This window comes from Symphalangus syndactylus, chromosome 5 (genome assembly GCF_028878055.3).
Source record: "Symphalangus syndactylus isolate Jambi chromosome 5, NHGRI_mSymSyn1-v2.1_pri, whole genome shotgun sequence".
Taxonomy (NCBI): Eukaryota; Metazoa; Chordata; class Mammalia; order Primates; family Hylobatidae; genus Symphalangus; species Symphalangus syndactylus.
In genome coordinates, this window is record NC_072427.2 from 111,916,107 (window position 1) to 111,941,990 (window position 25,884).

At 44.2% G+C, this 25,884-nt stretch overlaps 2 protein-coding genes across 11 annotated transcripts in view; one reads left to right on the plus strand and one right to left on the minus strand.

The window, feature by feature from the left end:
• CXADR (CXADR Ig-like cell adhesion molecule) overlaps positions 1 to 17,708 on the minus strand; it is an 85,833-nt gene extending 68,125 nt beyond the window's left edge. For 2 of the 8 annotated variants that reach the window (XM_055279315.2, XM_063640656.1), the window contains exon 1: positions 17,447 to 17,686. In XM_055279315.2, coding sequence (XP_055135290.1) covers positions 17,447 to 17,489 — 43 coding nt within the window. In that variant the 5' untranslated portion in view covers positions 17,490 to 17,686. Of the gene's footprint in view, positions 1 to 17,446 lie in introns of all 8 variants that reach the window. The other 6 variants (XM_063640657.1, XM_055279318.2, XM_055279321.2 and 3 more) reach the window with 5 other exon arrangements.
• On the plus strand, positions 10,989 to 12,088 carry LOC129482850 (transcription factor BTF3 homolog 4-like). Of its 3 annotated transcripts, none has more exons than XM_055279325.2 (2): positions 10,989 to 11,598; positions 11,659 to 12,088. In XM_055279325.2, exons 1-2 carry the CDS (start codon positions 11,220 to 11,222, stop codon positions 11,694 to 11,696), a joined length of 417 nt encoding a protein of 138 aa, XP_055135300.1. In that variant the 5' UTR covers positions 10,989 to 11,219; the 3' UTR covers positions 11,697 to 12,088. The 3 variants fall into 3 exon arrangements, with proteins under 3 accessions (XP_055135300.1, XP_055135299.1, XP_055135301.1); XM_055279326.2 differs by having other exon boundaries at positions 11,084 to 11,387; positions 11,590 to 12,088; XM_055279324.2 differs by having other exon boundaries at positions 10,992 to 12,088.
• Positions 17,709 to 25,884: the final 8,176 nt, after the last annotated feature.

Consider the following 25,884-nt stretch of genomic DNA (forward strand, 5'->3'; position numbering starts at 1 on the left):
CGTGGTGGCACACGCCTGTAATCCCAGCTATTCCATAGGTTGAGGCATGAGAATCACTTGAACCCGGGAGGCAGAGCTTGCAGTGAGCTAAGATCATGCCACTGCACTCCAGTCTGGGAGGGAGAATGAAACTGTGTCTCAAAAAAACAAGCCGGGTGCAGTGGCTCAAGCCTGTGAATCCCAGCACTTTGGGAGGCCGAGGCGGGTGGATCACGAGGTCAAGAATTCGAGACCAGCCTGACCAACATGGTGAAACCATGTCTCTACTACAAAAATTAGCCGGGCATGGTGGCGGACTCCTGTAATCCTAGCTACTCAGGAGGCTGAGGCAGGAGAATCGCTTGAACCAGGGAGGCAGAGGTTGCAGTGAGCCTAGATCGTGCCACTGCACTCCAGCCTAGGTGACAGACTGAGACTCCGTCTCAAAAAAAAAAAAAAAAAGACAAAAAGTCCAGTCAAATTGGACAATAAAAAGCACCTCCCCAATCCTCACAGCTGTGCATCACAGTCCCTGAGCAGGAGCAAAGAGACTGCCCCGTAGAACTGATCCACCTCAGGAATGGGAGCTGGAGCCTGACCAGGACTAGTGATGAAATTCTGGTTTTAAAGTAGCCAGAAGACAAGTAGGGGTGTCAGAGTTGGGGAAGGGTCTGGAGGCCTCACTGACATTAAGGAGAAGGTGTGATGCAGAATGAGAAAGCTGGGAGGCATGACATTAGAGTTCAAGATTGTAGACGTGAAGATCTAAGCATTAAAGAGTCTCTGGTTGGCCGGGCGTGGTGCCTCACGCTTGTATTCCCAGCACTTTGGGAGGCCAAGGTGGGCGGATCACCCGAGGTCGGGAGTTCAAGACCAGCCTGACCAACATGAAGAAACCCCGTCTCTACAAAAAAATACAAAAAAGCAGCCAGATGTGGTGGCGCATGCCTGTAGTCCCAGCTACCTGGGAGGCTGAAGTAGGAGAATTGCCTGAACCCAGGAGGTGGAGGTTGCGGTGAGCCGAGATCGCGCCACTGCACTGCAGCCTGGGTAACAAGAGCGAAACTCTGTCTCAAAAAAAGGGTCGCTGGTTTAGCGTGGGAAAAAAGAAAAAAGAACTAAGCATGTCCAGCGTGGTGGCTCACGCCTGTAATCCCAGCACTTTGGGAGGCCAAGGCGGGCGGATCACGAGGTCAGGAAATCGAGACCATCCTGGCCAACATGGTGAAACCCCATCTTTACTAAAAATACAAAAAAATTAGCCGGGCGTGGTGGTGGGCGCCTGTAGTCCCAGTTACTCGAGAGGCTGAGGCAGGAAAATGGTGTGAACCCAGGAGGTGGAGCTTGCAGTGAGCCGTGATCTCACCAGTACACTCCAGCCTGGGCGACACAGCCAGACTCTGTCTCAAAAAAAAAAAAAAAAAAAAAAAAAAAGAAAGAAAGAAAGAAAGAACTAAGCATAAGAAGAGCACTGCCTAAGTAAAATTGATTAAAAAAAAAAATCACTGTATTTGAAAGGTCAAGAAAATGTGGTGTTAGGATGTCAGAAAAGTGCATTGTAAAATGTGAATACTAAAATGCCAGATAATGCTGGGGAAGGGGGTGAATATGAAGCTGAGCATTTCTTGTCAACAAGGAGAAGCAGGCTGCATTCCAGCCTGGGCGACAGAGTAAGACTCCGTCTCATTAAAAAAAAAAAAAAAAAAAAAAAAGGAGCAGCAACTATAAGTTAGATATAAGCAAAGGGCAGAAGTCTCAATGGACGAGGGGTTCCCAAGGTGGAGGGAAAAATGGTTTAGAGATGCCAGTTAAGGCATGGAAGGAATAATCAGAATACCTTACATTTTCAGATAGCATATCTGCTATGATCCCTGCCTTGCTCTGCCTGGTACCATAGCTGCATGAATAATTGTCTGACTCCTCCCTCTGGATTTAAGCTTGCCAAGAGTACTAGAATGGTGTGTTATTAGGAGATATACCTAATGCTAAATGACGAGTTAATGGGTGCAGGAAATCAACATGGCACATGGATACATATGTAACAAACCTGCACATTGTGCACATGTACCCTAAAACCTAAAGTATAATAATAATAATAATAATAATAATAATAATAATAATAATAAAAAGAATGGTGTGTTACTCATTTAAATCTCCTAAAGCAACTATTACAATGCCTTGCCCATAAGTACATATTATATTATTTATTTGCCCTCAAACTTCCACAGGAATTGAGGCTGCTTATCAGAAATATTTAATACAAATTTACAATGGAAAATCAGATAAGGGGAGCTAAAAAGTAAACATCCTGGCAGAGATTTGCTGAACTGGATTGTGACTCAACCCTTCCCCACTCCCCTCGCACACAGACACACTCAACTTGGGGGAGCGTTCAAATTCCAATTCTAGTCAAAATTATTATTCTTCTTGGTTGGTCTAAAAGTAGTGAATTATTTCAATCAATTGTTCACAGTTACAGACCAACTCTTTGTTCTTCTCCTTCCCCCCTTCCTACTACTGCACTTGACTAGTCAAAAGAAAAATTATTCTCCTTTTCAACCGAAATAGTATATTACCTTCCCCATATTCTCTACTACATAGATCCTAATTTCAGAATTCCCCGGCAAAATAAATGCAAATAGGGTATTTTGCATTATGAGTAAGGCAGATCAGTTGCCATGGCGAATATTTTCATCACCTTCATAGAATAATATGGATCACTCCATATAAGGAAATCCTCCTTTGCCTCCTTGCTCATACAAAACTTGCAGTTCGCTTCTCTTCCTCTTCAATTAACATGAGACAAGAAAAGTGACTGTTTAGCAAAACAAAAACAAAATACCAAAACCCACCCAGATGAAGTGTCTTATAAAGATGTGATCACAGAAAATAAGAAATCCAAGAAATAGACACAGATGTTATTAGCAAAATGAGCAAACAGTGTATTTCCTTATAGAAAAATCCTGAAGTTAATGAAGAAAAAGTTAACTCCAATAAGAAAATTATCCCTGTTGTGAGCATGTCTAACCTGATTGCCCCAATCTTGGTATAAATTCCTTTTTAGTATCTCTAAGTGAATTAAAATTTCCCCAGCAACCATTACCTGGGGCCATTCTATCCTGCTTCTTTCGCACCTTTCCATAAATGCATTTATTTCCCCCATAGGCAAATTAAAAATATAATTCTTATGCATATATTTTTCTGCTTTATACTCAAGATGTGATTGTCTTTAACTATGGAATAAGGAGAGCTGATACAATTTTGTGTGCCTGTAACAAATGTTTTGATGATTACAAGAGATTAAGTAAGAAATAAGAAACTTTATTTTAGCTCATCGCTAACAGGAAATAAATACTATGTGACAAAAAAAATTAACGATTTTAGAAGTAAAATCTCATGAGAACTATTCCAAAGGCATGTTCCATTTGAGAAAGCTGTTTCGACGGCACACTTTCCCCATGCTTTTTCAGGTTAAATGTTCGAGGACTATGGTGGAAGGTGACTGGAACTGAAACTCCCAGTGCTGACCAATACAATAGCTGCTGGCACTTGAAACATGGCTAGTGCAAATGAGATGTGCTGTAGGTCAAACACTGATCAGATTCTGGCAAAGTACAAAAAACATTTTAATATCTCAATATTTTTCATTTGATTATATATGGAAAGAAGCATATTTTGTATGTATTGTGTTAAACAAAATATATTCAGTTTCACTTCACATTTTTCTTTTTGCCTTTTAATGTGGCTACTAGCAAATTTTAAATTACATATGTGGCTTGCATTATATTTCTGTTGGACAGCACTGTTCTACACCAATGCCACAATTGCCTTGGCTTTAGGACTTGTTTCCTATACATGAGAATAATATGATGTGTCGTTTCTATCCCAAGGTTAAGAGAGTGGCTCTAAATGAGATGTATGTGCAATTGTCTTTAAAAATAAGATATGATCACTTTGCTCATCCAGATTTACAAGTTCATTCTAGAAGTATCAGATTTCCACTGTACAATTGAGTAAGTTAAGAGTCTTCTTAATTCTTCCCGCAGAATTACCCTGGCACAAAACAAAGTCAAAAGTTTGTGTCTGGTCCTTGAGAGAAATCTCCCATGGGAACTGTCCAGTATTCAAGAGTTTAAAATATTTGTGAAAGAGATGAAGAGAATAAGTGATAGTCCCTCCAACAACTGAACACAGGTGGGGCTAAACAAATTTGGTTCATTGTATGTCCCTTGAGTTTCCTTGAGAGAACTTCAAATGTATAGTCAATCCACACTTCCTCTGAAAATGTCTAAAACTCACATAGAACACACATCTAACTATGGGAAAGTGAAAAAATAACTGCAATTAGTTATGTTGTTTCTTCTTAAAATCTTAATATACTTTTATTTCTTAGAAGTAAATGAAATTAAAACCATTCCCATTCCACTTTGTAAGAAATATCTTTGAAAGAATGAAAATGATTTTAAAGTTTCCAAAGAAATTTGCATTTTCTTACTATGTATAAATGTTGGTTAATTTAATTGTTAATCCTTTTTCTCACCAAGTACCAATGGACAAACTGAACCATACCATTGATCTCACACTTACCCTAAAAATATTGTTACTATTATCTCCTTCCCTTTTCCTATCTTCCTTTTTTTAATCAATAGATCAAGAAACAGTCTTTTCTTCTGCAAACACCCTGCCAATTGAAATAAACTACAAATACTGCTGAGTCAAGTTAAACTCAAAGGCTTAATTTAAGTCTAACTGGCTAACTTTTTTTGGACACAGGGTCTCATTCTGTTGCCCAGGCTGGAGTGCAGTGGTGCAATCATAGCTCACTGCAGCCTTGACCTCCTGGGCTCAAGTGATTCTCCTACCTCAGCCTCCCGAATAGCTGGGACTACAGGAACGTGCCACCACACCCGGCTAATTTTTGTATCACATGCGGCTAATTTTTGTATTTTTTGTAGAGATGAGGTCTTGTTATGTTGCACAGGCTAATCTTGAGCTCAAGTGATTCTCCCACCTCAGCCTTCCGAAGTGCTGGAATTATAGGCACGCACCACCACTCCCAGCCTCTAACTGGCTATATATATATATATTTTTTTGAGATAGAGTCTTGCTCTGTTGCCCAGGCTGGAGTGCAGTGGCATGATCTCAGCTCACTGCAGCCTCTGCCTCCCAGGTTCCAGTGATTCTCCTCCTGGGTAGCTCCTGATTCAGCCTCCTGGGTAGCTGAGATTACAGGCACATACCACCACGCCCAGCTAATTTTTGTATTTTTAGTAGAGGCAGGGTTTCACTATATTGGCCAGGCTGGTCTCGAATGCCTGACCTCAGGTGATCCACCCGCCTCGGCCTCCCAAAGTGCTGGGATTACAGGCATGAGCCACCACGCCTGGCCCTGGGTAACTACTGAAAAAAAGAATGGGTGAGGCAATAAGGTGAGGGAAGAAAGACAAGTGGAAAGGCACAGAAGAGATCAATGTAGGCTGGGCACAGTGGCTCACACGTGTAATCCCAGCACTTTGGGAGGCTGAGGCGGGTGGATCACCTGAGGTCAGAAGTTCAAGCCCAGGCTGGCCAACACGGTGAAACCCCAACTCTACTAAAAATACACACACACACACACACACACACACACACACACACAATCAGCTGGGCATGGTGGTAAGTGCCTGTAATCCTAGCTACTTGGGAGGCTGAGGCAGGAGAATTGCTTGAACCTGGGAAGCAGAGGTTGCAGTGAACCGAGATCGTGCCACTGCACTCCAGCCTGGGCGACAGAGCAAGACTGTGTCTCAAAAAAAAAAAAAGAAAGAAAAAGAACCAACCTAAACCCAAACCCAACTGAACAATTATTATTCTAGATTACTAGGTTTGTTAAGAAACAGAAGTTAGATGAAAGACAGTAAGATAAACCCATAAGGTCATTCTGGTTGGATAATTTTTAATTGTTTTCTGGGTTATTTTAATAATTATCTTATTTTAATAACTAATTTAATAATTATCTTCACATCAACTACTTGCCAGCCACCAACAAACTGAATCCAAAGTTCCCAGCCTCAATTATTTCCTTTATTTAATGACACAAAGCATCAACTCTCATCTGATGATGACTTCTATGACAGATGAAAGGTGGAAACAAGGGAAGGGGGAGAACTGGCTGCAAGTAGGAGAACTAAATGTGAGTGGTGATATACACTCCACTCCTGAACACCTGGCAAAGCTGACCTGTGCAGGACACAGAGTCCAGCCCTGCTCACCTCTTCCATGAGGTACCTATTCTTGATCTTCAAATGCTGTTTCTCCTCTAGGTCCTTCTCAAGCCTACAAACATGAATTCCTGTCCAGCATAACTTTCCCCATTTATGCAATGAACATGCCCTGTGCCATATACTGGGAATACAATGTAAACAGTCCCTGACCTATGAAATGTACATTCTGGCAAGAGAAAACCATGACAGTATTGGTATGCTTGATAAGGGTTAGAACGTGCTGCAGTAAGTAACAGGATGTGCCTGGAGGACAGGGTAAAGTTCACTCAACAGGAAGCCAATTATGAAAGCATCTCAACAAGCTGAAGAGATAATGGTATAACCTAGATTACAGGTAGCCGCTGGAGGGACACAATGACTTCGAAATTGGATATGAGCAGATGGGAAAACAGGAAGGGCCAAGTAAGATATTCATATTTTCGCCTGAATGCCAATTAATATGAGAGAGAAGAGTGTGAAACAGAATCAGATGGAGATGCCTGTGGGAAGTCTGTGTAGAGACGTTGAGTGGATGGTTTGATATGGGTAAAGTTGGAGAAGGGAGACTAGAAACGTACTGGAGACTGTAGGCAAATAAACAGTAACTGCACCCATAAACTGAGAAACGTTGGCATTTACGGTACAAGACGGAAATGGACCATACAAAGGGAAATGAGGAATAGCTCAAGAGCAGAAAGAAACTGTTCAGTAGAGCTATTCGTGCTGAGGTTTAAGAGGTTGAAGGTATGATGTGACCACCGGATGTAGCCATAGTGTTAACTGCAATCTACAGCAACTGCAGTTTCATAGAAGTAGAAGGGGATGAAAATTAGATTGCAAAGGATGGAAGAATTAGTGGGCCTGAAAGAAAATAATGCAGTCAGTACACGCAGGCCATTTCTTCCAGAAATCTGGTTAATAAAGAAAAATAAAGGCTGAGCGCAGTGGCTCATACCTGTAATCCCAGCACTTTGGGAGGCCGAGGCGGTCGGATCACCTGAGGTCGGGAGTTCACAACAGCCTGACTAACATGGAGAAACTCCCGCTCTACTAAAAATACAAAATTAGCCGGGCGTGGTGGTGCATGCCTGTAATCCCAGCTACTCGGGAGGCTGAGGCAGAAGAATCGCTTGAACCCAGGAGGCAGAGGTTGCGGTGAGTCAAGATCACGACATCCTAGCCTGGGCAGCAAGAGCAAAACTCCATCTCAAAAAAAAAAAAAAAAAAAAAAAAAGAAAGAAAGAAAGAAAAATAAGGCTGGGTGCCTGTAGTCCCAGCTACTTGGGAAGCTGAGATAGACGAATCACCTGAGCCCACTGCACTCCAGCCTGGGCAACAGAGAGAGAGACACCGTTTCAAAAAAATAAATAATTTAAAAATAAAAAATAAAGGCAAAGCGACAACAGTACCGGAGGGATATAAAGAGGGATAAATAAGCTTGGTTAAAGTTGATGGAATCCAGATATAATAGATGGGATAACAGAGTGACATCCCTGAGAAGCCAAAAGGTTCAAAGTTCAGGAATCAGCCTTAAGAAGAAATACCATGTTTTGTGGAACGATGATGTGGACAAGATTGTAGGCCTAAATGGCGGGAAGTTAAGAGAGTCTTTATTTGCTGGCTTCTACCTTCTCCCCTGGGATATGCTACTGCCCTCTGGAATTAAGGCCACATATGCAAAGCTTCACTGTCAAACCACCTGCAAATGCGAAGTTTATTTTTCACTCTCCACTTACCTGATGCCCACTCCTCTATTAAAATTTGGTGCCTAGCCAGGTGTGGTGGCTCACACCTGTAATCCCAGCACTTTGGGAAGCCAAGGCGGGTGGATCACCTGAGGTCAGGAGTTCAAGACCAGCCTGGCCAACATGGCGAAGCCCCATCTCTACTAAAAATACAAAAATTAGCCAGGCGTGGTGGCGGGCGCCTGTAGTCCCAGCTACTCGGGAGGCTGAGGCAGGAGAATCACTTGAACCCAGAAGGTGGAAGTTGCAGTGAGCCGAGATCGTGCCACTGCACTTCAGCCTGGGTAACAGAACAAGACTCCATCTCAAAATAATAATAATAATAATAAAATCTGGCTTCACTCTCACCTCTGCAGAACTGTCTTCCCCATGGGAACTTTCTGAATGTTCTCAACAGTCTCCCAGTGCTAAAACCCACTAGCCTCACTTTTGCATCATTCTCTAGGACACCTTCTTCCTCTAGGTCTCCTATATCCCCTATCACTCCTTCTTACTCCCAGCTGCTTCCTCATGTACTTATTAGAAGTTGATGTTTCCCCGCCTCACATTTCACCTTCTCTTCTAGTCCTACCTGCATTTCCTCCTTAACTTTACACAGACGCCACCTAACAGCAGTGAATTCTCAAGTCTATATCACCAATGTCTGTCTCTTTCCTGAAATCCAGTCCTGTGTTGCAATCTTCCTACCGGATGTTTTTTTACCTCCTTCCCTCTCAGGCACCTCAAATACTACCTGTCCAAACTTAAGCTCCTTGTCGGCTCCCTAAAACCTGCTCCTTTTTATTTCCTGTAGGTTAGTGACATCACCATACACTCAAGCCAGAAATCTCTCCAACTTTTTCGTGCTACTCATTCAAGCAACCAGACATCAGGTTCCACTACTATCTTCTTCAGAAAAGCTGGCCGGGCGCGGTGGCTCACGCTTGTAATCCCAGCATTTTGGGAGGCCAAGGCGGGCGGATCACGAGGTCAGGAGATCGAGACCACAGTGAAACCCCGTCTCTACTAAAAATACAAAAAAAAAATTAGCTGGGCGTGGTGGCGGGCGCCTGTAGTCCCAGCTACTCGGAGAGGCTGAGGCAGGAGAATGGTGTGAACCCGGGAGGCGGAGCTTGCAGTGAGCCGAGATTGCGCCACTGCACTCCAGCCTGGGCGACAGAGCGAGACTCCGTCTCAGAAAAAAAAAAAAAAAAAAGAAAAGCTTTCCAGATCGAAGCGGAAGCCCAACACTGTTCTGCTGTGTTTCAACAGGGACTGCTTACATCCAGATCATCCCAGAGGATTCCTGCGTTAGCTCTATCAGTTCTACCTTCCTTGAGAACTGCTACATACCTACCATTCAATAAAATAAATCTCAGTGTATAACCTTACTTCTCGACACTTCCACAAATGTCTTAGTACTGTGGGGTTAGGGTGCATAACCTGACAGATCTGTCAGCTCCCACCAAGCTCTCAGTATGGCCTTTAGATCTTTGCCCACACAAAACGTGGTCAGCAGTGACATCATGTAAAAGTTGTTAAAATGCAAAGTCACAAGCCCCATCTAGACTTCCTTGTAAGAATCATTCAGATGCACAAAGTTTGAGAAGCATTAGTTAGATGCCTTACATGCACTGAACTACTCAACTCCCAAGACATATCAAACCCTTCATATCTCTATGTCTTTGCAAAAGCTGTACCATCTGATTGGAAAATTCTACTAAAGCTTTTGCAACTTGCAATGTCATATTCTATTGTAGGGGTACCTAGCACATGGCTTTGCACATAGTAGTATCAGTACTTTAAGTATCACTTAATTAACAGGTGAGTGTACTTGGAGAGTGAAGAGTGTTAGGTATTCAAATGGAAGTTGAATAGTTAGGCAGTTGGAAATAGTGGCCCAGGATTCAAAGCAGAGGTGGGTTGAGGTGCAAATATATATTTTATATATATATATGTGTGTGTGTGTGTGTGTGTGTGTGTGTGTGTGTATATTTAATTTATTTTGAGATGGAGTCTTGCTCTGTCACCCAGGCTGCAGTGCAGTGGCGTGATCTCAGTTCACTGAAACCTCAGCCTCCCAGGTTCAAGCAGTTCTACTGCTTCAGCCTCCTGAGTAGCTGGGATTCCAGACGCACATCACCACGCCTGGCTAATTTTTGTATTTTTAGTACAGACAGGGTTTCACCATGTTGGCCAGGCTGGGAGCTGAAAATATTTTTAATTTACTACCAATACTTGGGAGATTACCATGATGGATACAAGAGGTCAACCACGTTTGGCCGGGCGCAGTGGATCACACTTGTAATCCTAGCACTTTGGGAGGCCGAGGCGGGCGGATCACGAGGTCAGGAGATCGAGACCACGGTGAAACCCCGTCTCTACTAAAAATACAAAAAAATTAGCCAGGCGTGGTGGCGGGCGCCTGTAGTCCCAGCTACTCGGAGAGGCTGAGGCAGGAGAATGGCGTGAACCTGGGAGGCGGAGCTTGCAGTGAGCCAAGATTGCGCCACTGCACTCCAGCCTGGGCGACAGAGCGAGACTCCATCTCAAAAAAAAAAAAACAAAAAAAAAAGAGGTCACCCAGGTTTAAGATCAAGACTGACTATGGGCTAAACTATAAGGAAGGCTGACATTTAAGGGACCTATTTAGAAGACAGTAAAGGGCAGGTCAACAGGGTGGGAAAGAACCAAAATAGGTGTCAAGGAGTTCCAAAGAGATAAACCAATTTGGCACATGCATTACTGTAACCTTTGGCAACTGAAGCAGGAGAAAAAATAGAACGAGGTCAAAGATAAAGCAGAAGCTCAGCTTAAAAACTGACTCAGACATGACTAGAGGAATAATCACTGTAAGGACCATCTTTATTAGATGAGAAGGGAGAGAGTGATGAACTGGAGAGAGCTCTATCATACACACAGGCCTACTGGCAAAGAAGTTGAAAACGTTTAGTCATGCAAAAAGGACTTGCTGAACACTAGCTGTCTGCCAGGAGCCACAAGACCATGCAGGGACCGCAACAATGAATATAGGCAATGGCCCTGTCCTCTGATCTAGTGCAGTGAGCTAAGTTGGTAATCGATGGAGACCCCACAACAGACAGGATGAGGAGCCAATGTAGGGAGGCTTGCCTTGGAGGGGAGGCATCTTTTCCTCTGATGGTGGTATAATCGCAGGAATGAAAAGATTAAGAAGGGGCATATCGGGCAGCAATCTTGCTCTTGCCGCGTGCTGGTGTTGGAGGACCCTCCCTGCTTCAGATTTACCAACAGCATGAATCAAGAAAAGTTAGCCAAACTTCAGGCTCAGGTCCGGATAGGGGGCAAGGGTACAGCTTGCAGAAAGAAGAAGGTGGTACATAGAACAGCCACAGCTGATGACAAAGAGCTTCAGAGTTCTCTAAAAAAACTGGCTATGAATAATATAGCTGGTACTGAAGAGGTGAACATGATTAAAGATGATGGGACAGTTATTCATTTCAATAATCCCAAAGTCCAAGCTTTCCTTTCTGCTAACACCTTTGCAATTACTAGTCATGCGGAAGCCAAATCAATCACAGAAATGCTTCCTGGAATATTAAGTCAGCTTGGTGCTGACAGTTTAACAAGCCTTAGGAAGTTAGCTGAACAGTTCCCACGGCAAGTCTTGGACAGTAAAGCACCAAAACCAGAAGACATTGATGAGGAGGATGATGATGTTCCCGATCTTATAGAAAATTCTGATGAGGCATCAAAGAATGAAGCTAACTAAAAGTTTGGTTTTTGGAAGCTGGCAATGGACTAGATTTAACAAATCAGCTATGTGGTTCCAAAGTTTTACAGACACAGAGAACATCACCTGTTACTAGTTCACTAATATAAATATTTTGTATATTAATAATGCTGTTTGTTCAGCATTTTTCGGTCATTTGATTTTGCATTTTGCCTTCCTCCCAGGATATTTTTTTGGTCAAAATATGAAGTACTGGTGCAGTTTGAGAGTGTTTTGGGTTTTGATTCCTGGTTTGTTTTTTGTTTGGGGTATTTTTTGGTGTATGTTTGCTTATGTATGTGTGTGGGTATGTGTATATACAGTGGAGAGCAAATTGGAAAACAGTTCTATTTATCCTCCTCCCTCACCAGTAGAAATAAAAAAAATCTTTACATTTGTTACTTTTCTTTTCCCCCCAATAAGACACAGAATTAATGGAAAGTGAGTATCTTGGATTTCAGATCTGAAGAGATTTTTTACCATTAGTGGTTTGATTTTAATTTGCTTGGTTAACTATCATATTTTTCATACACTTCTCTGGGTTTAAAATGTCTTGAGGTATTTTGCCACTGGCTTCATGCTGGAGTAATGGGTAACATATCTTTGGTATGGTTCCCTTAGATTCACTTACCTAGTCAGACCCAGAAGAACTTCTTTTACTAGCTTGCTTCCTAAATGCCTTTTTTCCTCTCCTTTTGGTCTCCAAATGGCCTGGTCAGCTTTTGGTAATATTCTTCCTCATCTTCCACCTAGCTTGAGAAGGATGTTCTCCATATAGAGTTGAGCGAGTGCCTAATCCCTCCTTTTGTAAGATTTTGTTCCCTCATCTTGAGGAACAACAACTTCATCTTCAACTTTTTATTTCTCCCCAATTTTACAGTTTGGTAGATTTCAAACTGGAATAGCTAGCATGTGCTTGCTAAATAATTTTATGCCAGCCTTATCCTGTATCCTAGCTGTTCTTAATAGCAGGTACAAAAATGCCTCTCTTTCAGCAAGATTGAAATTGGGAATGTGCTTTTGAATCAGAAGAAAATAGGCCATAGACTCATCCCCCAGCACAAACGGGCATTCTATGAAACGGTCCTGGCCCTAGGAGGATTTCCTCAACCACTCTCCTACTCTGGGCCTTGAACCTACCTCTGGGTTGGATCTTACTATTGCAGCTGCTCACTATTCCCTCCTGCATGCTTAGAATAATGCTTTGGGGGAGCACTGGTAAAACACAGTATTTATTTTTTTACCTCCTTTAAGAGAACTTGGAGGTAAGTTGCATTCATTCACTCAAGTTTCCCTCTTGCTGTCTAACAGAAGCTTATGTTTTGCTATATCAGCATTTGTTACAGCCAATATTTAAGGATAAAATTTAGAAAATATATCATTTCCTGGCCCATCATCAAACTAACACAGCTTAACCTTGCAGCTACCAACTTTTGTGTCAAGCTAGCTATCTATTTGATATCTGAGGTGCAAGACCAATAATATATTAAGAGATCTACAGACATGAAGGCAAAGCTCTTGTATTTTTTTTTCATCCAAACACCTCAATTTATTTTATAAATTTGGTATTTTTCTTTTTTTTTCTATTTTTCATTGATAAAAATTGTATATGTTTATCTACATATAACACATTATTTTGAAATATGTGTGCCTCGTGAAATAGCTAAATCAAGGGAATTAACATATGCATTACCTCACATACTTTTTGTGGTGAGAACACTTAAAATCCACTCATAGCAATTTTCAAAAATATAATACATTGTTATTAACTATAGTCACCATGTTGGATAATGGATTTAATTTTGTATCCCTTGACCAACATCTACCCAACCCTCCCACCTTCAACCCCCATTACCTGCCCCAGGATCCCCATTCTTGACACATAAGGCAACAGACACACAGTGAGGCTTGGCCACCATCAAACAGCTAACAAGAGGTTGGGAGACCAGACTTTTGTAGTTCCATTCAAGTTGGTAATTGAAGAACACCACCCCAAACTTTAACAAGATCCCTAAGTAATGCTGATGCCGCAGGTCCCTAGGCCACATTAGTTTACAATGTCAACCCAAGCCCTGGAGAATCCTAGTGTCCTCACAATGCCTCAAAGTATTCAATTAAGACTATGACATTAAAGAGCTAATAATAAAAGCCTTCAGTATTTGACACACAGTCAAACAAACAGTAGGTTCTTAATAAATGACAGATGACCAGTGGTAGTAAGGGGAAGTGGCTGCTGTAGGGACAGAAGAGCATAGTGTCATGAGAACACAGATTCAAGAGCAAATCTGTGATCTTTGCAAGTTAATTATATAACGACTCTGTGCCTCTGTTTCTCTATTTGTACAACAGGGATAAGTATAATAAATACCCTCTCGGGTTGCTTGGTGGATTGAGTATATAGGTATGTGAAGCCCTTAGAACAGTATCTGGCATTTCATAACTGATCAAGGGTTTAATTTTACTACTACTGCTACTGCCACTGCTTACTACTGCTACTACTACTGATTACTAGTAGTATGACTCACTAGTAGGCAGCCAATAAAAATGCATCAAAAGGAGTCCCATCTGCAGCCAGAGTATACCACAAAACTCTTTCAGAGCTGGAGGAATATCTATCATTGATGGTATAATCTGAATGAGTCTTTTCCTTGTTGCGCTAATGTAGGAGTCAATCATGTTAACAGTGAACTTGAGTTCATAACAATGCCTTTTTTTTTGTTTGTTTGTTTCAGAGACGGAGTCTAGCTCTGTCGCCCAAGCTGGAATGCAGTGGCGCGATCTGGGCTCACTGCAAGCTCCGCCACCCGGGCTCACTGCAAGCTCCGCCACCCGGGCTCACGCCATTCTCCTGCCTCAGCTGGTACTACAGGCGCGTGCCACCAGGCTCGGCTAATTTTTTTGTATTTTTTTTTTTTTTTTTTTTTGAGACGGAGTCTCGCTCTGTCCCCTAGGCTGGAGTGCAGTGGCACGATCTCGGCTCACTGCAACCTCTGCCTCCCGGGTTCACGCCATTCTCCTGCCTCAGCCTCTCCGAGTAGCTGGGACTACAGGCGCCTGCCACCACGCCCGGCTAATTTTTTGTATTTTTAGTAGAGGCGGGGTTTCACCATGGTCTCGATCTCCTGACCTCGTGATCCACCCGCCTCGGCCTCCCAAAGTGCTGGGATTACAAGCGTGAGCCACCGCGCCCGGCCATTTTTTTGTATTTTTAGTAGAGATGGGGTTTCACCGTGTTAGCCAGGATGGTCTCGATCTCCTGACCTCATGATCCGCCCGCCTCGGCCTCCCAAAGTGCTGGGATTACAGGCGTGAGCCACCGCGCCCGGCCCATACCAATGCATTTCTAAATGGTCAGAAATATCTGAAGAAATAAAGCCATACATCAATTAGTATGACCCGTTTCCTCTTTTTTTTTTTTTTTTTTTTGAGACAGGGTCTCACTCTGTCGCCCAGGCTCGAGAGCAGTGTCATGATCGTGGCTCACTGCAGCTTCGACCTCGCAGGCTCCGGCAATCCTCCCATCTCAGCTTCCCGAGTAGCTGGGACTATGACAAGCATCATTGCACCTAGCTAGTTCTTTTTGGGTTTTATTTTGTTGTATTTTTTGTAGAAATGGGGTCTCGCCATGTTGCCCAGGCTGGTCTCAAACTCCTAAACTCAAATGACCCTCCCGCCTCAACCTCCCAAATTGCTGGGATTACAAGCACCGTGCCTGGCCTCAGCCATTTCTTAAACTGAAAAATTGTAATAAAAATAGTTGCCTTGTTTAGATGAGACACTGGCCCTTCAAGTAGATGTTCACTGTACCCGTGTATACCTTATGAGCACAATGACTCTATGCATCAAAATATTATTTCTTAGAATTGTGCCTATCAAAGAGAGGCATCCCAAAAAAAAAAAAATTAAATCCAATTATCTAAATATTCCTGTTAAAACAACAACAACAACAACAACAACAACAACAACAACAACAACTAGTCCCTGCCAGGCATGGTGGCTCACGCTTGTTAATCCCAGCACTCTGGGAGGCTGAGGCAGGCGGATCACCTGAGGTCGGGAGTTTGAGACCAGCCTGACCAACATGGTCTCTACTAAAAATAAAAAATTTAGCCGGGCATGGTGGGGGGTGCCTGTAATCCCAGCTACTCAGGAGGCTGAGGCAGGAGAATCGCTTAAACGCGGGGGGCGGAGGTTGTGGTGAGCCAAGATCACGCCATTGCACTCCAGCCTGTGCAACAAGAGCGAAACTCCATCTTAAAAAAAAAAATGGTTCCTCCACATAATTTATGTTCTTCCACTTTTCTGCTTTAGATGTGGTCTAAAACGTTTTTTGTTTTTTTTCCAGAGAACACACTGTGTTCTCAACTTCATCTTCAGGTTCGGCCTAGACAAAAAAAAAAAAGAAAAAAAAAAAAGAAAGGTGGGAATGTACCTGTAAATTGGTTCTATGACCCTTCATCTTCTCCGGAAGGGTTACTTTGGACATTTCAGCCCGCCAAGTCTAAATGATATATATCAAAAAGGTGGAGGTAGTACTATAGGCTCAGATCGAAGATTAGACTTGCTAATAGAATGTTGATCCCATGAGTAATGCTCACAGCTGTGGCATCCGACAATGGAATTAACATTTCAACAGGAAGCAGAGAGCCATCCCAACAGAAAGGGCCACTCGATCCTGCTTCAGAGCACCTAACAACAAAAAAATTACCCTTCCAGAGGCTATACTAAGTGCGCCTCCTAGGATCCCACCTACGGATTTTTAAAAATGAATTATTTGGTTATAAAACGCAGCAAGTGCTTAGCTTGACAAACGAGCAGTTGGTTAAAACACTGACATGGAAAATCCGGTTTTTAAAGTGTCAAAATGATTATGCCTCCTAATGGTCCACGCATTTTTCACATGCCTTTTTTTTCCCCTCCCAGAGAAAGGAGCAGTCGACAAACGTACTTGGCAAATCCTCTAGCAATTACCCTGTACAACTCAGCCCATCTTATCTCCAAAATGAACGACTCATTACAAACTCAAAAACGAGGTCACTGAATTCTCCTTTGCACTTTGCCCAAGGACTGCAGAAACCAATGCTACATTTTTGCAGGAACCCACTTTTGATTTCCCACGGTCTCCTTCACAATGTGCGTCTGGTTAGCAGCTCCTGCCTGGGCGAGCTGCTTCCAGGAGACTAACACTGTCCAGGCTGGCGTTCGCTCAGCGCCTCTTTCCTAGAGGTAGCCTGGCCGATCCGAGGCACGGGGCAGCTCCATGTCCATTGAATAATGGCGTTTGCAATTCAGCCTCCCCGCCTGGGCGACTCGACACCTGAAAACTCGCCGCCCAAGGCTTTTGAAATCGGGTAACGCTGGAGAGAACCGACACGAAAGCTGACAAGGGAGACGGCGACAGCAAAGAAAGGCAAGCCCGCACCGGGGCAGAGAATGCTGTGGGAGAGCTGCGAGGCGCACCCGACACGCCGCGCTGAAGCACCTCCGCCTCCACCCCCCGCCGGGGGCTCGGTCCCCGGGCACTCCGCGCGCCCTGCGCGGCTCCCTACGGGACGGCTCCACCCGGCCAGGCTGGTGCGCCCGACCCAGCAAAAGCGCCCCTGTACAATTCTGGCCGCCCCGCCGCCCCTGCAGCGGCGCCCCCAAATCGCGCCCGCCCCCTCCCCCACGCCCCATTGTTCCTGGGTGGCCGCGGGCAGCGAGCGCCCCCGGGCTGGGCGAGAGCTGAGGACCCCACGGCCCCCACTCACCCACGACTCCGTACAGGAGCACGAAGCGCAGCAGGAACGCCATAGTGGCTGCCGTGCCGTGGGCGGCGGCTGCAGGTAGGCGGCTCTCGCTCCGGGTCCCAGGCTCCCCGCGCCTCGCGCGCTCCCGACTGGCTCGCGGCGGCGGCGGCACCTCTGCACCCTCCGCCCCTCCTCCCAGCCCCCGCTCGGCAGGTGAACTCGCGTCACTTCCGGCAGCGGCCCGGGCCGGGCTGCGAGCGCCGGCTTCTCCAGCCGCGTGGAGTTGCCTTGGCAACCGGGCGAGGCGCTCCTCGGCCCCCTGGACCCACCCGGCACCGAACTCTCAGCCTCCCGGCGCGCGGCGTCCTAGGGCGCGTGCGGCCGCCTCCCACGCCGCAAGCCTGCGCAGGGGTCCCCGCCTCCATCCCTTAAGCTAAACCAGGGTTTTGCGCGAGGGGGTGGGGCAGCCGGTCTCCCACATACTGAAATTGCGTTGGCGCCCTCCTTGAAGGCGAGGCACAGGACACTCAGAGGAGTCGCCACTAGGGTGGCTCCTACCCTCCGCCCCGCCTGCACCCACCCGTGCCACCCCTCGCGGTCTGCCCCAGGGGCAGGGTCTCTGACCTCATGCCCTCGGGATGCGACCTGTGCAGCCCCTGGCCTTCACTCTGTTAACGAGTCGCTTTCGCTGACATAAAAGGCGCGAGAGGGCGTTTCTCCATCTCCAGTAAGGATAGAGCCCCTCTGCAGCTACCGATTTGGGAAATACCTGAGGTTTTTTCCACTTGCACAGAAAGGCTGTTCTAGCCCTGAAGCTGGCTAGTAAGGACGCTGTAGTCCCAGCTACTCCGGAGGCTGAGGCAGGCAGAAAAATATCCAATATTAGTGAGTGAGTTTTGAAAGTGGGGCTCAGTAGTAGTGGTTAAAGGCGTCAGTTGGAGTGTGGGGTCGGGGAATTGGAGATCTTGAAAGTTGTTCTCGGCTGCTCTTCCAGATAATGTTTATTTATAGCTACATAGACTTTGGAGTGCCGCGACAGTTCCATAACAGGAGTGAATTGAAGAAGAGGAGCGGTGGGTAAGAGCTTGTTCCGCGGAGTGGGGCAGTAACTGGGCAGGTTTCATAGAAATGGCACCTACTTCGGGGTTGCTATGAAAGTTAAATGAGATAATGCACAAAAAATGCTTGGCACCCTGCCTGGCACATACTTTTAATTAGCTTCCACTTACTGAGTTCTTGCTTACAGGGTTCCTGCTTATGTAGTCTATAAGCTTACATAGTTTGTAAGTTCCTGCTTACTATCTAGACTAAGCAGGAACCCCCGTAAGCAGAATTTAGTAAGTGGAAGCTAATAAAACTAATATTGGAAAATTCTTATTATGCATTGAACCAGAAAAGAGAAGGGGCAAAGAAATCAGGTATCAAGAAGACCAAAATTGCGCAACTGCAATTTAGCCTGGTGAGTTGCAATTCTGGCTGCCCATTAAAATTACTTGGAGAATTTTTTAAAAATACTAGTGCCTGGCTGGGCGCGGTGGCTCACTTCTGTAATCCCAGCACTTTGGGGGGCCGAGGCGGGCAGATCGTGAGGTCAGGAGATCGAGACCATCCTGGCTAACACAGTGAAACCCTGTGTCTACTAAAAATACAAAAAATTAGCCGGGCGTGGTGGCAGGCGCCTGTAGTCCCAGCTACTCGGCAGGCTGAGGCAGGAGAATGGCGTGAACCCGGGGAGGGGGAGCTTGCAGTGAGCTGAGATCGCGCCACTGCACTCCAGCCTGGGCGACACAGCGAGACTCCGTCTCAAAAAAAAAAAAAAAAATACTAGTGCCTGAGCCTTACTTAAGTGATTCCAATTTAATTTGATTTGAGGGGAATCCTGCTTTACGGCAGCCTAATAAATGACAGATGACCAGTGGTAGTAAGAGGAAATGGCTTTGCAAAATCCATACCATCTGATTGTAAAGTTCTGCCAAAGCTTTTACAACCCAGTAAGAGTTCAATACAGACGTAAGACAACATAAGTAACGGCTAGGGACTTCCCATTTGAGCAAACAGGAATTCTACTGGATATAATTGGGTGTAAATAATATTTGGAATTTAAATTTTTACTCACCACACTAAATGAAATCAAGCAGAGAAGAGCAAGTATTGAAGTTGTTCATCTGTTTAACAGTGTTCTACGAGAACTTTTCTATACTCACTCTGTCGCCCAGGCTGGAGTTCAGCAACCTCGGCCTCCCAGATTCAAGTGATTCTTCTGCCTCAGCCTCCTGAGTAGCAGGGACTACAGGTGCACTCCACCACTCCCGGCTAATTTTTGTATTTTTAGTAGAGACGGGTTTTCATCATGTTAGCCAGGATGGTCTCGATCTCCTGACCTCGGGTGATCCGCCCACACTGGCCTCCCAAATTGCTGGGATTACAGCTGTGAGCCACCGTGCCCAGCCCAGAATGCGTTTTTTAAAATGTAAGTTTTACATCAATTTTTTTCTGCTGCTTTAGATTACTGAACACAGATTTTTTTTAAGTGTACCATTCTAAGATTTAAATAATCTTGAAAGAAGCAGTAGATCTTATTTGAGGAACTATTGTTCTTTAAAAAGTTACATGAAGTCATTTTAAGACTTTGGTTTGTGACTAAGTTATTTCATAAACAGTAGCTAAAATTATGCAGTTATGTGAAATATATTAAAGACACCTTAAAATGCATTTGTGGCTGTTGTCAGCTTGGAAATTATGTCTTCTGGAAGCTATAATAAGATAATCTTATTTATTCTGGAACATATAAATTATTCTTTTTTGTCTTCAAACCAAGCTAAGAAATAGTGCACAGCCATTAAGTGAATTGCCCTGTCTTAGTAAAGTACCAAGCACTCCACATTATATAGCCTCTAAACCAGCTTAAAGGTGATGATCCTTGCTCCATCAAGGCTGTAATTACAGATACACAAATAATTGTGGTTAATAAAGAAAGCATCCATCCTTACAAAAATGTCTCAGCACTAATAGATCTATGAACACACCCATAGATGATTAAAATCCTACGATCATATTCAAAGGTTAATTTATACTTAAGAATTAAAGGATTTTCACCTCTTCTCAGCTTGGAATATGAAGACATGTGAATTAAATGTTCTTTCTTTCTCTCTCTTTTTTTTTTTTGTGATGGAGTCTCCATCTGTCATCCAGGCTGGAGTTCAGTGGCATGATCTCGGCTCACTGCAACTTCCACCTCCCGGGTTCAAGCAATTCTGCCTCAGCCTCACGAGTAGCTGGGATTACAGGCATGCACCACCACACCCGGCTAATTTTTGTATTTTTAGTAGAGATGGGGGTTTTGTCATGTTGGCTAGACTGGTCTCAAAACCCTGACCTCAGGTGATTTGCCTGCCTCAGCCTCCCAAAGTGGTAGGATTACAGGCGTGAGCCACTGCACCCGGCCAAGAAACTTTCTATTATATGTGAAACTGCTAATTTTTATGTTTTATGAAAAATGATAATGCTGTTCTTAAGAAATGAAGATTTTGCCAGTCACAGTGGCTCACGCCTGTAATCCCAGCGCTTTGGAAGGCCGAGGCAGGCAGATCACCTGAGGTCGGGGAGTTGGAGATCAGCCTAACTAACATGGAGAAACCCCATCTCTACTAAAAATACAAAATTAGCCGGGTATGGTGGTGCATGCCTGTAATCCCAGCTACTTGGGAGGCTAAGGCAGGAGAATCGCTTGAACCTCGGAGGTGGAGGTGGCAGTGAGTGGAGATCGCACCATTGCACTCTAGCCTGGGCAACAAGAGCAAAACTGTCTCAAAAAAAAAAGAAATGAAAATTTCTTTCTAGTGTGTTCTATTTACATTACCAGGAACATTGGCTTTATGGGTTAATACCATCCAAAAGTTATCTGTTTACTCCCAAGCAATGAATGTATAAATACATACACTTTTTTTTTTTTTTGAGACGGAGTCTCACTCTGTCACCAGGCTGGAGTACAGTAGCGTGATCTCAGCTCACTGCAACCTCCGCCTCCCCGGTTCAAGCAATTCTCGTGCCTCAGCCTCCCGAATAGCTGGGACTACAAACGCGCCACCACGCCTGGCTAATTTTTGTGTTTATAGTAGGGACGGGGGTTTCAACATATTGGCGAGGATGGTCTTGATCACTTGACCTTTTGATCCTCCCGCCTTGGCCTCCCAAAGTCCTGGGATTACAGGTGTGAGCCACTGTGCCCGGCCGCTTAACTTCTTTTTAAACTAACTTAAACCAATCTCCCTGTTTTTAGCCCCACCTTCGCTTCACTCTCAAATATCCTGATACCATCAAATCCTGAAATTCTTGGAAGGTTCACTTTGACTACTGCTGGTTTAGAAATCAGCTGTCTGGAATGTGTTCAGTCAGTATCTCTCATCTATCTGCTTTCCAGTTCCCAAAATGTTGATATTGTCTTCAACCCTGTTATCTTTGTCTTTCTGCCTTCTGGCTTTTTTAAAAAAAAAAACCTTTTAAATTCTGTTAACGTGGTTTTACTAAGGGTTTCAGGAAGAATCACGGTAAATGCATGTGTTTAATTCTTCATTATTTTTCGGAAGTCTGCCCTCAATTGGGATGAAATGCCCCCATGGATATTTAAATTTAAAAGCCTAAAGAAAATGAACGTTTTTATTATTTTCCTGAATAATACATAGATCTTAGACTGTTTTAACTCCTATCATATCCCTGTCGTAATTTATAGTGTAATCCAATGTTTCTGTCCTGTCCACCTTCTCAGTTATACATTGACTTGTTTTTTAATAGTTGACAGTAATAATCAAACTCTGTAAAATATTTGAAGAGATTTATTCTGAGCAAAATGAGTGACCATGGCCCATGACACGGCCCTCAGGAGGTCCTGAGAACACATGCCGAAGGTGGGCGGGGCACAGCTTGGTTTTATGCATTTTAGGGAGGCATGAGACATCAATCAAATACATTTAAGAAATACATTAATTTGATGCAGAAAGGCGGGGCAGCTCAAAGCAAGGCTGGGTTCCAGGCTCTAGGAAAATTTAAACATTTCCTGGTTGACAATTGGTTGAGTTTATCTAAAGACCCGAGATCAGGGAAAGGAAATGTTCAGGTTAAGATAAGAGATTGTGGAGACCAAGGTTCTTTTGAAGTCTTACAGTGGGTGCCCTTAGAGACAATAGATAACAAATGCTTCCTATCCAGATCTTTAAAAGGTGCTAGATCTTTAAAAGGGTTCGGTGGCTCACCTGTAATCCCAGCACTTTGGGAGGCCGAGGCGGGTGGATCACCTGAGGTCAGGAGTTTGAGACCAGCCTGGCCAACATGATGAAACCCCGTCTGTACTAAAAATACAAAGATTAGCTGGGCGTGGTGGCGGGCGCCTGGAGTCCCAGCTACTCGGGAGGCTAAGGCAGGAGAATGGCGTGAACCCGGGAGGCGGAGCTTGCAGTGAGCCGGCATCGCGCCACTGCACTCCAGCCTGGGCGACAGAGCGAGACTCTGTCTCAAATTTTCTTTTTTGACATGGAGTCTCGCTGTGTCGCCCAGGCTGGAGTGCAGTGGCGCAATCTGGGCTCACTGAAAGCTCCGCCTCCAGGGTTCAAGCGATTCTCCTGCCTCAGCCTCCCGTGTAGCTAGGATTACAGGCGCTTACTATTAGTAGAGACGGGGTTTCACCACGTTGGCCAGGATGGCCTCAGTCTCTTGACCTTGTGATCCCCCGGCCTGGGCCTCCCAAAGTGCCGAGATTAAAGACGTGAGCCACCGCCCCCAGCCAGTTCATCTCTTTAGGATTGGGAGGTCCTGGAAGAAGAAGATCTAGCTGTGTTAATAGAAATTCCTTACAGATGCAAATTTTCCCCCACAAAGGACAGCTTTCAAGATATGGCAAAGAAACATGTTTTGGGGTAAAATATTTTGATTTTCTTCCTTGTCTCTGAATGTTATGCCAGAGTCAGGTTGGAAAGTAAGTCACTATATATAGGGTTAAATAAAACCCATCTGATGAGAATTTATGATTTCTAGGCCATGACTCCCCAGACCCCTTAGGTAAGAATTTGGGCAAGATAAAAAAAAAAAATCAGAGTTTAGTCCTCAATAGAGTCAATGTTCCATTAGATTTGTCTACATATCTTTGTTCACCATTTCTTCTTGCATATCAAACCACTTCTGGGATAATTCCTTCTTCCAGAAGTATGTCCTTTACAAATTACTGAGGATCTTTTTTATTTTGTTTTGGCAACTTGATTACACCAAGAGGATTTTTTTTTTTTTTTTTTCCAGACAGAGTTTCACTCTTGTTGCCCAGGCTGGAGTGCAATGCTGCGGTCTTGGCTCACTGCAACCTCCCCCTTCCAGGTTCAAGCGATTCTTCAGTCTCAGCCTCCAAAGTAGCTGAGATTACAGGTGGCCACCATGCCTGGCTAATTTTTGTGTTTTTAGCAGAGACGGGATTTCACCATATTAGCCAGGCTTGTCTTGAACTCTTGACCTCAGGTGATCCACCTGCCTTGGCCTCCCAAAGTGCTGGGATTACAGGTGGGAGCCACGGTGCCCGGCCTAAGAGGGTCTTTTTAAAGCAAACTTTGTTTTTATTTGTTTAAAAATACCTATCTGTGTTATCCCTCAATTCTGGAAAAATCTCAATATTTAAATCCTTGTTCAGTGTTGCTTTTCCTGTATCTCTCTATTGTCAGCCTCTGGGGTGCCACTTAGATAAGTGTTATACCTTCTCATCCTATCCTTTATATCTCATTCTCTCGTATTTTCCATGTATTTGATATTCTGAGCTGAATTGTGGGTGATTTTTTTCAGTTTTATCTACCTATTAACAACTTTTCTCTTCAGTTGTGTTGAATCTACTTTCAATTATCCTTAAGAGTTTTTATTTAAGTTATGTATTTTTATTCATAATATTTAAGCTTTAAAAATATGTATCTGCTTGGTTGCTTATTCCTACTCATACTTCCAGTTATCATTTCTTTAAACATGTTAAATATACTTATATATTATGTGTGCAATAATTGCATGATCTGAAATCATTGTGTGTCTCATTTTGGTTTGTTTTCTTTTTCTTTTCTTTTTGAGATGGAGTCTTACTCTGTTGCCCAACCTGGAGTGCAGAGGTGCAATCTCCGCTCACTGCAACGTCCACCTTCTGGGTTCAAGCAATTCTCCTGCCTCAGCCTCCCGAGTAGCTGGGACTACAGGTGCACACCACCATGCCTGGCTAATTTTTGTATTTTTTGTAGAAATGGAGTTTCACCATGTTGGCCAGGCTGGTCTCAAACTCCTAACCTCAAGTGATCCACTTGCCTCAGCCTCCCAAAGTGCTGGGATTAACAGGCGTGAGCCACCATGCCTGGCTGTTTTTTTTTTTTTTAATTAATTAATTAATTAATTTTTTGAGACAAGGTCTCTCTATGTTGCCCAGGCTAGACTCAAACTCCTGGACTTGGCCAGGTGCAGTATTCATGCCTGTAATCCCAGCACTTTGGGAGGCCGAGGCAGGTGGATCACCTGAGCTCAGGAGCTTGAGACTAGCCTGGCCAACATGGAGAAACCCCGTCTCTACTAAATATACAAAATTAGCCAGGTGTAGTGGTGCATGCCTGTAATCCCAGCTACTCAGGAGACTGAGGAAGAAGAATCACTTGAACCCAAGAGGTAGAGGTTGTAGTGAGCCAAGAATGTGCCATTGCACTCCAGCCTGGGCAACAAGAGCAAAATTCAGTCTCAAAAAACTCCTGGACTCAAGCAGTCCTCCCTCCTCAGCCTCCCAGGTAGGTGAGACCACAAGTGTGTGCAACTGTGCCCAGCTCTCATTTTATTGTCTGCTGTTTATGTAGATTTTTGCTTATGTTAGGCTTCTTATTTCATGTGTTTTATGATTTTTTTTGTTATAAACTCGTGTTTATGGAGCTTTATCTGTGTGAATTGTTTGAGGGTTTTAAGTGTTTTTCTTTTTTTTTTTCTTTTGAGACGGAGTTTCGCTCTTGTTGCCTATGCTGGAGTGCAATGGCGCAATCTTGGCTCACTGCAACCCCTGCCTCCCAGTTTCAAGCGATTCTCCTGTCTCAGCCTCTCGAGTAGCTGGGATTACAGGCTTGCGCCACCACGCCAAGCTAGTTTTGTAGTTTTAGTAGAGATGGGGTTTACCAGGTTGCCAGGCTGGTCTCGAACTCCTGACCTCAGGTGATCCACCTGCCTCGGCCTCCCAGGGTTCTGGGATTACAGGCGTGAGCCACTGTGCCCGGCCTTAAGTGTTTTTCTTGAGAGGGGATTTGTATTAGCTTCTGACAGGATGCTAGGGACACTCCTATTCCAGGAAAATGTTTAAAATACCCTCTTGGTGCTACATTATAGATTATGTTGTTAATATAAATTAACTACAAGCCCTTCAGACACTAGCATGAGGAAGGGCTCGTAGTTACCAATTTTTTTTTTTTTTGGTATTA